Raw genomic sequence first — 12,960 nt, 5'->3', positions numbered from 1 at the left:
TCATTTTAAGGAAATAATTGATTTTTTAAGACATCTTTATTACTTAGATTTTTAACTTGTATCCTTAGATAAATTATGGGCTCACTCTTTTTGTTCTGGTATCTTAAATGCAACATTTTAAATGGGTTGATTCAATTCATGTTAGTGTTTTATAATTCCTGGATACATCTGGCTTCCTCAGATTCTCGAAAGACCGTTATAAAGGCTAAATAACTTATGTTCTTGGAAATATTTTTATTTTATGCTTTCTGTATTGGTGTAACATGTCCTGTGAACTCAGTAGACCTTCTGTGGCCCAGAAGAGTTAACACGATTTATTAAAAACGAACTTGCTCTTAGAAATGGCTTAAAGTATGAAGAATGTGATTTTAAAATGTGTTATTTCCATTAACATTTCGAAATAATATCTAGGCCCGGAAGAAAGATCTTTGCAATGTTTACTTGCATTGGAATTCTGAGACAGTGGAGAGTTAATGGCGTGGCATTACGTGTTCACCTTGAGGCTTTGTAACCTCTGAGCGAACGCCTATTGGTACCTGTTAGATTTTTAACTTGGGAGGCAGAGTGTCAGTGCTTATATCAGTCTGAAGCAGGCGCCCCTCTTGTGTTCAGCCTGGACTTAACGTGCGCCCCTGTGTTCCAGGCGGGGAACCCTGGGGAGCCTGGCCTGAGGGGGCCCGAAGGCAGCCGGGGGCTTCCCGGAGAGGAAGGACCCCGAGGCCCGCCGGGCCCGCGCGGAGTGCAAGGGGAGCAGGGCGCCACCGGCCTGCCGGGGATCCAGGGCCCCCCGGTGAGTGCGGGGTGAGTGCGGCCGCTCCGGGGCTTTCCTCTGGAGGCGCCGCCTGGGGGCCTGGGCCGGGCCGGGGCTGCGGGCTGCGGGCGGCGCTTGGGAGGGACCGACCTCAGCTCCGCGGCGAGCGTGGGGCCAGTTCTGTAAATCCGGCCACTGGTCCCTTGCCCAGCCCGCCGGTTTACCATTCAACAATGCCCTCTTTGTGGGCTTCGCTCGTGGACAAACTGGCTTTTGTCTTTTCCGTCCCAGGGCAGAGCGCCGACTGATCAGCACATCAAGCAGGTTTGCATGAGAGTCATACAAGGTAAGTAAGTCGTCACGTAGGCTTCAAAGGGTGGGGGATTTTGAATGGTATTAATTTCACTTCTGTTCTGTACAGGTTGTTGCCATTTGCTTATAGCCTCAAGGAAAAATAGTGCATTTCTGGGTCAGCCTACACACACGCACACATACACACACACACATGCACTTTTTCCCCTCCTTTGGAAAACAAATGCTCAGACTCTTCCCCTTCTTAATGTCCTAGCCCTGGTGTGTCCCTGGCATTGACCTGGGCTCTCTCTGCAGATTATGTGAGAAACATTTGGTAGACTTCTGCCCATAACAAGCTTAAGGCCATTATTTCCATTCATGCACCACATAGGTAGAAAATCTATAACTGGAATTTTGCCAAAATGGTGATATATATGGTCACATTTCTTAACCTTTATCTAAATTTGTCTGTAGTTATGGCAATTCCTATTTATTGTCTGATTCTAGTTGGAACCACTTCTGTCATGAAGAAACACTTCCCTTTTATGTGTTCATGAGATAGTCTAGCTTGTCAAGTAGATGCCTAGAGTTTTCCAGGATGAAATTGTCACCTCTATATTTGGAAACCAATATTGAAGGAATCTTATTTTGAAAGAATATTTCCATTTTAAGCATTTCATGTTGAGAAAAGTATGACTTTATGCTAACCCTCACTTACATAAGGCCCACTTAGGGTATTCACATTTGAACGATTTAGAAATTTTGGTGAGAGATGTTTCCATTTCATTTTTTCCTTCACACCCAAAGCTTTAAAAAATATTGCACTAGAATATTTCCCTTAGAGTATTTTAATGGGAAAATGTTCTTATTCTCTGGTTTTGGTAGATGATTCTTGATCTATTTAATGGTTCCTGAAAAAGCCTACACAGTTATAAATTTTTAAGACATATTGTGACCATTCCAAAGAAGCAGGCTCTCTTTAATGTCTGGTGTATCCTCCATGCATGAAAAAAAAACTTGAGAAGGAGATTTATTAGCAAGTCATGAATCCTCAGGATATTTCACGTAAAGTAGTATGTTCAAGCTAAGCACATGAGCCCAGGTCTCAAACGGTGTCTCAGTACTAATTCTGAACAATGTCCTTGGCTTTGACACAGCTTCAGGACGTCCACTTCCAGCTGTGTTGAGCAGCTCACTTCCTTCCCTTCTTGGGTTTTCGGATAACCAGCCAGGTTCAGGTGACAAATTCATCCTTTTGGACACGGCTTGGTCCTGAAGGTTAAGGGTCTCTATCCCCTCCCCTGCCTCAAGGCAGCAGGACCAGCTCTCCCTACAGAGGGCTGAACACAGCGGCATCAGTGACACCTTGGGGTAGCAAGCCCGGGGAAAACCAGCTGAGCTTTATTCATCCCTCACCCCCAGTTCTGAAGCTCTGGTGACACATTTAGAAAAAAGGCACTTGAAATAGTTCGCGTTTCCCTTGAATCGCCTTCGTGTTTCTGACTTCCCTGGCTGGTTTTGTTTACTACCTTGTAGAGCACTTTGCTCAGATGGCTGCGAGTCTCAAGCGTCCAGACTCCGGAGCCTCGGGCCTCCCTGGGCGGCCTGGACCCCCCGGCCCCCCGGGCCCCCCTGGAGAGAATGGCTTTCCGGGCCAGATGGGACTCCGCGGCCTCCCGGGCATGAAGGGCCCCCCCGGCGCTCTCGGTGTGAGGGGCCCTAAAGGTAAGGCCTTTTGCCCGCGTGGAACCAGGAACACACACGCTGGCTTTTCGTTTCGGTGGATTCACTGGTCCTGGCCAGTGCCAGGTGTCTGTGATGTGAGATTACCGTTCTGTTCTGTGGGGATGGTGAAGATTAAAGAGCTGTCATCTGGTATTTTCTTGACTTTGGTGTGTGATGGCAGTAGACCCAATACCAGAATCCAGGTTCCTCGACTTTTGGTCTGATCTTTCCAGTCATGCTGCTTTAGCCATAGTTCAAGATAAACTTCAGGATCGTTGAGGTTTTTTGTTTGTTGTTTTTTGAGACCCTGAAATCATCGTAGAGTTCTTCTAAGATGGGAACTGGCTCAAGAGTGTTTGTATCTATTACTTCAACTAACGAGACTTGTTAGCAGGACATCAGAAAAATCTCATCGCAACTTAAAGCTGCCTCCCTCTTCTTTTATTTATTTTTGGCCTTGCCTAAAATATGCATATGGGGTCTTAGTTCCCTGACCAGGGATCACACCTATGCCCCCTGCATTGGGAGCACAGAGTCTTAACCACTAGACTACCAGGGAAATCCCCCTCTTCTTTTAAAGAGTGGCATTGTATATCAGTTTTGATGGATTTTTTTTTCAGCTCTGAAGTACAACTGTACTCCTTATTTAATGTGTTGAGAGGGTGTGAGAGAGTTTGTTTCTTCTCCTTTTATTTAGAGCAAGTTAAGCTCTTGAAACCGGTGTCTTGTAGGAAAGTAGGATTGTGAGTGTGATAGGTATTCTGCAGAATTTGCAGAAGAACTGGCTGCCTCAGATGGTGCTTGCTAGTTCAGACGAGTAGGTCAGCCTGTGGGCAGTGTGTCCTGGATAATTTACAGAAAGGACGAAAAGTGTGGAGTTTCTGAATCAGGATGAGTGACTGACAGCTTTCTGGGAACTTCAAAAAGACGTGGTGTCAAAAACAAGAGAGGTTTCTGAGCCATATAGCAAATTGCCATTAGCTATCTATTTTACATATGGTAATGTAAGTTTCCATTTGACAGAAAACAACAAAATTCTGTAAAGCAATTATCCTTCAATAAAAAAATAAATTAAAAAGAACCCCCAAAAAACAAGAGAGGGACGTCTGTTTTTTAGACAGTGATGCTCCAATTAGGGATGAATATGGTGCAAATGGTCAGAGGTCAAGCAAGCTTTCTTTCTGGATCTATAATTGAATAGGAGATGCATTTAGTTGACAACACCCTCAGTTGGAACAGTGTTGTTCATTACTTTTTTTTTTTTTTTGGCATATGAAGAGCTGCATGTTAAAAAAAAAAAAAAAAAAAGAGCCCTAATTGGAGCCTCTTGTGAACTTGGCACAGTTGCCATGTTTTTGGAGGCTGGACAGAGTCACCTATGGAGAGAGCTCTGAGGTCCGCTTTCAGAGCTGGACCTCTTTTCTGAAAGCGTCCCTTAGCCATTCATGTCGGTCCTCTCTGAGCTTCTGTTTAGGGATTTGTACCAGAGGTGCTCCCTGTGATCACACTGCGCTCACCCACACACGTAATCCGTTCTAGGGAAGCCCATGCCATGATCGGACTGTTGGCTTAGCTCTCTGTTGTGCCCCGGCCACGGTGACTCCTCTGCCTGTGTGTGGTCACTAAAGGGAACCAAAGAGCGGTGATTCACAAGAGTGGTCCCCGCGGCCTCAGCATCCCCAGAGACCTTGCTCAGAAGGCAGATCCTCCCGCACGCCCAGGCTCCCTGAGGCAGAGACTTTGGAGAGGGGCCGCCAGCAGAGATGTGCTCCTGCGGGGCGGTTGCCTGTCTTCCCTGGGAAGGACCGCCTTGTAGGGTGATGGGGATCACAGACCTGTTTTCTCCGGCTCTAAGGAAGCCTCCATCTTTGGGGCTGAGCTTAACCTTGAGTTCGTGGGAGCCGGCTCCTGAAGTCCTGTCTTCTGTCTAAGGAAGGAAGAGGTCTGTGTGCTCATTGAGTCAGGACAGCCTGCCCAGGGGGAGACAGTCCAGGCTGTCCATGGGACTTACCCGAGGAGCCGTCAACCCTGCCCGTGTCTGCAGCCCCTTCCCAGATACTGCGATCTACTTGGCTTGGTTACTTGGTGCTAAGTCACCTCAGTCGTGTTCGACTCTGTGCGATACTATGGACTGTAAGCCCGCCGGGCTCCTCTGTCCATGGGATGCTCCAGGCAAGAATCCTGGAGTGGGTTGTCATGTTCTCCTCCAGGGGGTCTTCCTGACCCAGACACTGAACTCACGTTTCCTCCGTCTCCTGCATTGGCAGGCAGGTTCTTTACCGCTAGCGCCACCTGATTACTTGGTATCAGACTTTAAAAATATTCTGCAGGTGATCTGAATGTGCGCCAAGGGCTGGGGAGCACTCTTAACACAGGTGGCATGACCTGGAAGCTTCCAGCAGAGCTGGGAGTCGCAGTGCAGAGTTGTGTCTGGGTGGGGCTGGGTGGGTTCCAGCAAGAGAACCTCATTTTGGAGGGAAGAAAATTTACTTCTATATTTGAAACCCCAGAAGTGTCTCTGGCACTGAGTTCATCCATCAAGCAGAGTTTGATCGTATTTGGGACTTCCCCGTTTCCTGCAGGATTCATGACATAACTTACAATCTAGAAGTGAGGCTGTTCTTTTCTTTTTTCTAAAGAACTTTCTCTCCCTGCTCTCCTTCATGCCTTTCTTGGCTTTGGTTCCATTAAAGCAGCATCATCTCTGAGTTTTACTTCTTAAGATTGGGATGTAGGCAGAAAGGAATAGTCAAATTTTCTATATAATTCAGTGTTGACACACAGTTGAAGATGTATGGTTCTAGGTAGCTGGACTTGAACTTTCTTGTCCTCCACAGACATAAATAGTCCTACTTAGCAGAAAACGCGTGGTGTTCTAATGCCCAAAGTTTAGAGCTCAAATTTTCCTTGAGAATAAACACTCCACCATTTGAAACTTAACTGTTCTACTGATCAGAGAAGAGATATGTTTCATTGCCGTTTTCTTCATCCTTAATAAGAGAAGGGATGGTGGGAGTCTGGGTTTGCCAGAGTCACTTTGAGGGTGTTTTCCAGAGAAATTCCTCTGTAGACAAGGTTAGCTATTAATGAATCAGTTTTACTAAGCTTTTAACAGTTCAGGCTGTGTCTTAATCAAATTATGGTTTTCTTCCTTAAAAGTTACTTTGAAAAACACAGTGGAACATTTTTAATAGGAGCTAGTAGAAATAAGCCCCAGACCATACTCAAAGCTTCCATTGTGTTCCCGTATTTTGTTTGTTTTTGCCGACATGTTTTACACACTTTTACACAAACGTGTTAGAGCTGTGTGCTCATTTCATGAAAGGTGACCCCTGACTGGCCCTGGCTTCACTCTGCGCAGAATTAAATAAGTCTTTCTTGTCATAAATACTCTTTATAAATGTTTGTGGCTTGTTAATTTTAAGCCCCTTTGAGACAGGCTGTGAATATTTTAAAATCTTTTAGTGGGCGTCAAGCAGACATGTTTCCGTGTTAGTGAAAGCTAGGGAAAGTACACCTAGCCCACCTGAGACTCACCTTTTCCGGTGTTCATCCTCACTTGAAGATGGAGCATCGATTATAGCTTCCAAATAGACAAATTCAGTAGCAATTTTGGAGCCACATGAATTTCTCCAGTTTCATCCACTCTGATCATAGAAAGCTGTTTTTCTGCTCAAAGTGTCTATCCCCTTCACACTTTACCCAAAGCATCTTTTCTCAGCTTTTTACATGTCTTTCTGACACAGCAGGCTAACAAAGGTGGGCTTGAGCCCCCAGGCCAGGTCTCCTACGTCTTGGAGGGAGATGTGACCAGTGTTTGCTGAAGCAGATTAACCCTGCGGGTAGCAGGCTGCTGCAGGCTGCAGTGTGGCTGTGTCCCGGGCCTGTGGAAAGCATCTTTTTCTATGAGTGACCACCAGAAATAGCATCGCAGCGAAGACAAGGGTCTTCTCTTTAATTTTTAAAAACGGCTATTCTACACATCATAAAGAGTTGTTTTAATGTTACCACGCTGTGTTCCCTTCATTCTGCAGTGTCCAAATATGCTGGCAATCCCATCCAATGAATTTTTACTTTCAGATCTTGTATTTTTCAGTTCTAGAATTATGATTTTTTGTTAAGGGTTTTCATATCTCTCTGGAAATTTCACATCACTTCACCCATTATATCCATCTTTTCCTATGACTTGGTTAACACACACATATATGTATGTGTGTATATATATACACATGAGTATATATATATATACACACATATATGTAAGTTCCTTTAAAGAGGCAGTGGTCTTATTCTTTGCAAACATTTTGAAGTTGGTGTGTCTTCATGCTAGAATATTCTTAACTGTCACTATCACTGGAAAAGTTGCATTTTAATTTATAATCCTCTCTTGTTTTCAGAAAGTGTGGCACTTTCTCACTGCCAGCCTTGACAATTATAGTGAAATGACATTTAAATTGCCAAGTTAACAAGAGAGCTTAAGCTGTTAGTTTTTAAAATGATAATTGTCATATCTTCCTACTACAGTAATGTCATATTGATGATGAGTGTAAAAAAAACTAGTTTATATATGAGTTCAAGCTGAACTTGAATATTGTGTATTTCCTTACATAATATTTATAAAATTTAAATTATCTTCAAAATGTTGATTCATCATATAAATGTTCACACAAGGACATTCACAGCTAAAGTCAAAGTATGATCATTAAACATTCATTTCTTAATTAGAGATTTTTGACTATTTGACAAATGCACAGATGGTTGTATAGATATTCTTCCTGTTTTTGTTCTGTGCATGATTTTGTTTTTTAAATTGTAACAAATCTGTCTATATTTAATGAGGTTGGATTGATACGAATATTCGGATAAAAAGATCACGTATAGAACTTATTGTGAAATGCCGTTGCATCTTCTAAGGATGTAGTATAGTACTAGCATGCTACTTTGCTAATGGGGCAGTAGAGGTTGTCTTCTACTAGGAGTAGCCATGTCTTTTAACACCTGTTAACTAAGGTATTAGGGTGTTTTGCTAATGAGGCCAAGTTTCTAAGTTTGGCCTCTGCAGGGGCCGGGATAATGAATGCAGGGTTTGTTCTGTGGCTGCTGAATTCCTGAATTCAATCAACTGTCTTGCAAATGCACATGGTTGGTTGCAATCCAAAGTACATTCCCTATAAATAATGAGACAGAAATGAAATGTAGGCACTGTGACAGCACACTTTACATTTTGAAACTTCATTAATTTATTTTTGGTGATGCTAAATTTACATGGTTCAAGCGTTTTTAAATGTATAAAAAAGTACTTAGTGAAGAGTGTCTGTCTCAACCCTGGCTCCCATCTGCCTGCTTCCCTTTATCCTTCCATTAGGGAATCTCTGTTTTTAGTTTCCTACATGCCCTTACCAGTGACACTATAAACGATCTATGAATATATATATATTTTCCCTATGTCATTTTAGCAACAAATCACATTGTCCTTTAGTAGTAAGTCATCTGGGCCTTGCTTTTTTCACTTAACAATGTCTTGGGCATCATTTCACAGACCTTCTTCCTGACTCTTCTTTACCCATGCATGATATTCCACTCTTTGGAAGTTCCATAGTGTATATATCTCTTTAATGGACATTTAGATTGTTTTTAAGCTTCCATTCAATTTTCTTTCTTTCTTTTTGAAAAGTAGTTATTTTTGTTTTTGTCTGTGGCGGGTGTTCGCCGCTTTGCACGGGGTTTTCTTTGGTGGTGAGTGGGGGCCGCCGTTCATTGTGGTGGTCGGGCTTCTCCTGCTATGGAGCATGACGGGCGGGAGGGCTTCAGTCGTTGCAGTTCTGGGCTCTGGGGCGTGGGCTCAGTGGTCGAGGTGCTCAGGCTCGCTTGCTCTGTGGCATGTGGACTCTTCCTGGACTAGGGATGGAACCCGTGTCTCCTGCAGCGGCAGGTGGGTTCTTATCCACTGCACCCCCAGCGAAGTTCCCTCAATTTTCTTTCCTATTGGATTTGCGTATTTCTGATTAAACTTCTTTTCCTAGTTATTGATGATTTAGTCATCATTACAAATGAGATTTTTGCTCACTGCATCGTTGTTTACATATATAACAAATATTGATTTCCATGTATTTTGTACCTCGCTATGTACTGAATTCTCTTATTGTCTATTGTAGATTTTGAGTTGATTTTCTAAGGTTTAAGAAAAACAGTCATGTCACCTGAAAGCAGGGATGGCTTAAACCAAATAATAAGAGTGATAAAGTGGGCATGTTTGTATTAATAATGTTTTGACTTTAGTGAAACTGCTCCTTGTGTTTCTTGTTAAGCTTTATGCCAGCTTCAAGGTTGAGATAGATGGACTTTATCATGTTAGGGAAGTAGCTTGGTACTTACTTTATTGAATGTTGTATCAATGGCTTGTCAGCATCTACCAATACAATCATTTGATTTTTTTCCCCTTAGATATCTTATTATAATTAACTCGATTTTTGCCTCGCTATGTACTTATTAAGACCTAGTTTGTGGCAACGTCTTAACTTTTTGGTTTCTGTATATGGGCTTTGCTTTAAGTTGAATTTATGTTTATGCTTTATGTTCATTTTTATAGACATATAGAAAAGTAACATTTCTTTAATGACACACAGGTGATGCAGGAGAAAGAGGGGATCGTGGTCCCCCAGGAAGAGGTCCCAAAGGTTTGCCAGGAGCTCCCGGTCTCCCAGGTAAGGATGAAGGCAGGATGAGGTGGGAAGTGGTATCAAGCAGGTGGTCTGAATTGGATCACACTGTAAAGTATGGCTCTTTGATTACCTCTGCTTATCATGTGATAATAATGACCAGCATCGATTTTTGAAGACCACCTTTAATGAAGAGTTAAATAGTCTGTAAATCATGTCTGTATTCTTTGAGAGAAGAATACATGTCTTGAAATGTTACTTTCTTAAATAAATACTTTAAAAATTGCTGTTGCGGTCCAGCCACAATGCATTGCTATAAAATTCTGAATGATTGGGGTCCTGTCCATTTCTAGTCCAGGGGTAGTTTCCTTTTCTTTGTTGTTAACTAAAAAGTCAGAGCAACAGGAAGACGAATCCAAGTTTTCAGCCATTCATGTTGCACAGAGAATAACTGAAATTTTATTCTGAAAGCTTCTCCTTCAAACACCCAGACCCTCCAGAAACCCATATCCCAAAATAAATAAACCTGCACATTCCTACTTGGAAAAGTCACTCCAAGAACGTAGCCCAGCTGGATAGACCGAGGTGACGCAGCTGTGTCTGTGTGAGAGCGGCCGCAGTCCAGGCTGCCCCACGTGAATCCACTGGATGCGACGGCCAAGTCCAAGCGCAGAAGTGGCCTCCTGGGGGATGAAAGCCAGTTCAGGTGAAGATCGTGACTAGCCTGAGCCTCCAGTAAACGCTCTGGGTGCTTCAGGGCCAGGGCTCAGGAAGGCCCCCTGAAGTCCCTGGGGAGACTAGTCAGGGGAGGGGGCCCACACTCCCACCGTGGATCTGAAAAACTTGGTTGAGGGAAATCTAGCAAAGAAATGATCGTTTTCTAATTCTGCTGGAGGCTTACATAGTCAATCATGGCTATAATTGCAGCCCCCAAACATCATTGCTTTCTAATTATCCATTTCATTGCTCCTGGTGATCACTTTCTCATTTAAAATGATTTTAAAAAATATGAATGCATTTGGAGATAGCTCAAACGCTGCCTTTCTAAAATGGTAATTGGTGGGCCTGTCAAGATGTTTTCACAAGTTGATGAATTTTTGTGATTGGAAAAGGAAGCCTTTGTGATCAGAAAAGGAAAGAAAATCTGGCTAGAGTTGAGTGGGACCCAGGAAAGAAGATTTTAATAAATAGTAAAGTCTGGATTCATTGATGGATGTCTTGAAGAAAGAAAAGGGAAACAGACTTTACTGAGGGTTCGTCTCCCGTATCCATGGCAGGAATAGAATGTTTGAAGGCTAATAAAATGACATTATTACAATTTACCTAATTATCCATGTATTTGAAGGAGATCCTGACAATTTCTCCTCCCATTTTGTTGACAAATTGCATTTCCTGGATCAGCAGCTTGTACTATTGGCACAATTTACCAAAAACACATTATCATATGTGGTAACTTGTGCTTTCAAAAAATCTGTTGATAAATCCCGTTTTGATTTTAAAAATAGGAAGATGGAGACCAGCTTGTATTTGTGCAGTGTCCCGTGTCCCAAGGGGGCGTGTTATCCTCACCTGCAGCTTGCATGGTGCCCCTGGACCCTTGCTTGGCCTGGAAGGGGCTCCGTGGGGTTGCCTTCTGGGACACCAGTCACCGGTGTGTGGGCAAGTGGTCAGGTAGGGCAAATCATCCCCGGCAGCTCTATGTGACCCTCAGCTGGTCTTCCTTGTGCAGATGATTACATTTTAGTCTTTGAGTTAAGACTTAAATCTGATTTGTTAAAATCAGATTTGTTCAGGACTCTGAAACCTGCCCTTTTCTATTTCCTTTCTGCATTTTTCCAGCCCTCACCCCTCCCTTCCTGGTTCCACCGGTCTTTCTTTTTCAGTGCTTTAGTTACATTTTCGCTGAGGGGACATTACTTAGGGCAAACTCAGAGTTACAGATTAGTCTTTAAAGAATCGAGGCTAACTTTCCAAAGCATGCAGTCAGCACCAGCTGGGGCCTTGGTCTTGGGTTGGCTCATATCCCCGTGTCTGTGCCTAAACTTACTCAGGTAACAGTTTCCTAAATCCATCAAGGCCCTGAACAAGAGATTTGGGGGCCATTCTGCCTCTAAATCGAGTCCTCTGAGAGTGGGCCTTTGGGAGTGTGGGCTCTGTAATTCAGATATCTGGCTTTACACCTTGACCGTCACTTCCGAGCTTTATGGCGTTGGGCTAGTTCCTGACTGGTTCTGTGCCTCAGTGTCCTCACTTAAAAAAAAGTGATAGCAATCAATAATCCCATCTCCTAGAGAGCTAATTCTGAGAATTAAAGAAAAATCAATCCATGAAAGGAGCCTAGGGCAGTTTCTGGCTGTAGTGGATGCTCCAGAAATGCCGGTTATGAGAACTATTATTAATGTAACAAATGCACTTTTGCATTTCAAAGTGGATGAAGTGCAGAGCTGGACCCTGGCTCAGCCTTTGTGACTTTATCTCGAACTTCTGTCAGTTAGCGCTGCCCCGAACGCCTCAGACCCTCTGTCTGCTGAATCCCTGTGACTCCAGACCACAAGTGCAAAGCGCTGGTCCCAGGAAATCACGTCACCAAGTAGCTGGGCCACTTTAAATATCCTTGGGAGAGCTTGGAGTGTGGGTAGGAACGTGATTTCTGGTCTCTCACAGTCCCCACAGTGGGAGGACTTTAGGACCCAGGGGAGCCTTCACCAGGGCTGTGTTCGGGATGTGTCTGGAGCCTTGTAGATAAACACACATCTAAGCAAAGGAGAGAACCAGCAGAATAGGATGTTCTGCGACCTGTTGTTGAATCTGGGACTCGGGTCCTTCTAAACGGAAAGAAGAGCGTTTGGCCATTCTTCTTGGGGCTGACATAGCTGATGTATTGGAAGAGATGCAATACCTTCATTACCTGTCAGCTGTCAGAATGGCTCTGCTCTTTCTCGACTGTTTTCTCTGTCCGCCCTCCTTCTGTCAGCGTGTTCTCTGTGAAGTATTGCGTGCCCCTTGGGGAGGTGATGGTCCTCGTCTGATACAGACCTTGGGTTCTTATCATGACGATTGCAGGGGCTGTCGTCTTGGCTGTAGTGCCCTGTTGTCTAAAGGTGGTCACAGATCGTCCAGTTTGCATCTCACAGCCAGAGGTGGGCAGGGCAGGTGTGTAAGAGGGGCGGGCTGTGGAGCCAGGCTTCCCAGGCATGGGAAGACCCTCCTCATGTAGGAGGGTCTGTGGAAAAATGTGTTAATACCTGAAAAGCACTTAGCATAGCACCTGGCTTATGGCAACAGTTCTGCGACTTTAGTTATTATTATTCCTCCTTTTATGCTTGAGGAAACACAGACTCGCGAAGGTCGCGGGCCTCGATGAAGATCTCTCGGTTAGTAAGTGACAAGGCCGACATTCACGTGTCCAGGTTCTCACTGTGGACAGAGTGACGTGTGTGCGGTCCAGGTGTGTGCTGAGTCAGTCTCGCCATTGTGGCTGCTGACTTTGGCACATTTCCTTTTCTGCCCCGTCCCAGAGCTGTGGGGACC

The 12,960-nt window shown here is 44.1% G+C and overlaps 1 protein-coding gene across 3 annotated transcripts in view; it reads left to right on the top strand.

Annotated features, from left to right (window-relative positions):
- Positions 1–12,960, top strand: part of COL9A1 (collagen type IX alpha 1 chain) — an 87,832-nt gene that overhangs the window by 70,167 nt on the left and 4,705 nt on the right. For 2 of the 3 annotated variants that reach the window (XM_065911372.1, XM_065911373.1), the window contains 4 exons: positions 644–790; positions 1,043–1,097; positions 2,582–2,770; positions 9,397–9,474. In XM_065911372.1, coding sequence (XP_065767444.1) covers positions 644–790; positions 1,043–1,097; positions 2,582–2,770; positions 9,397–9,474 — 469 coding nt within the window. The remainder of the gene's footprint in view (positions 1–643; positions 791–1,042; positions 1,098–2,581; positions 2,771–9,396; positions 9,475–12,960) is intronic. The other variant, XM_065911374.1, reaches the window with a different exon arrangement.

Source organism: Muntiacus reevesi, chromosome 19 (genome assembly GCF_963930625.1).
Source record: "Muntiacus reevesi chromosome 19, mMunRee1.1, whole genome shotgun sequence".
NCBI classification, from domain to species: Eukaryota; Metazoa; Chordata; class Mammalia; order Artiodactyla; family Cervidae; genus Muntiacus; species Muntiacus reevesi.
Note: the sequence above shows the minus strand (reverse complement) of the source record. Positions and strands in the feature narration are given on the sequence as shown.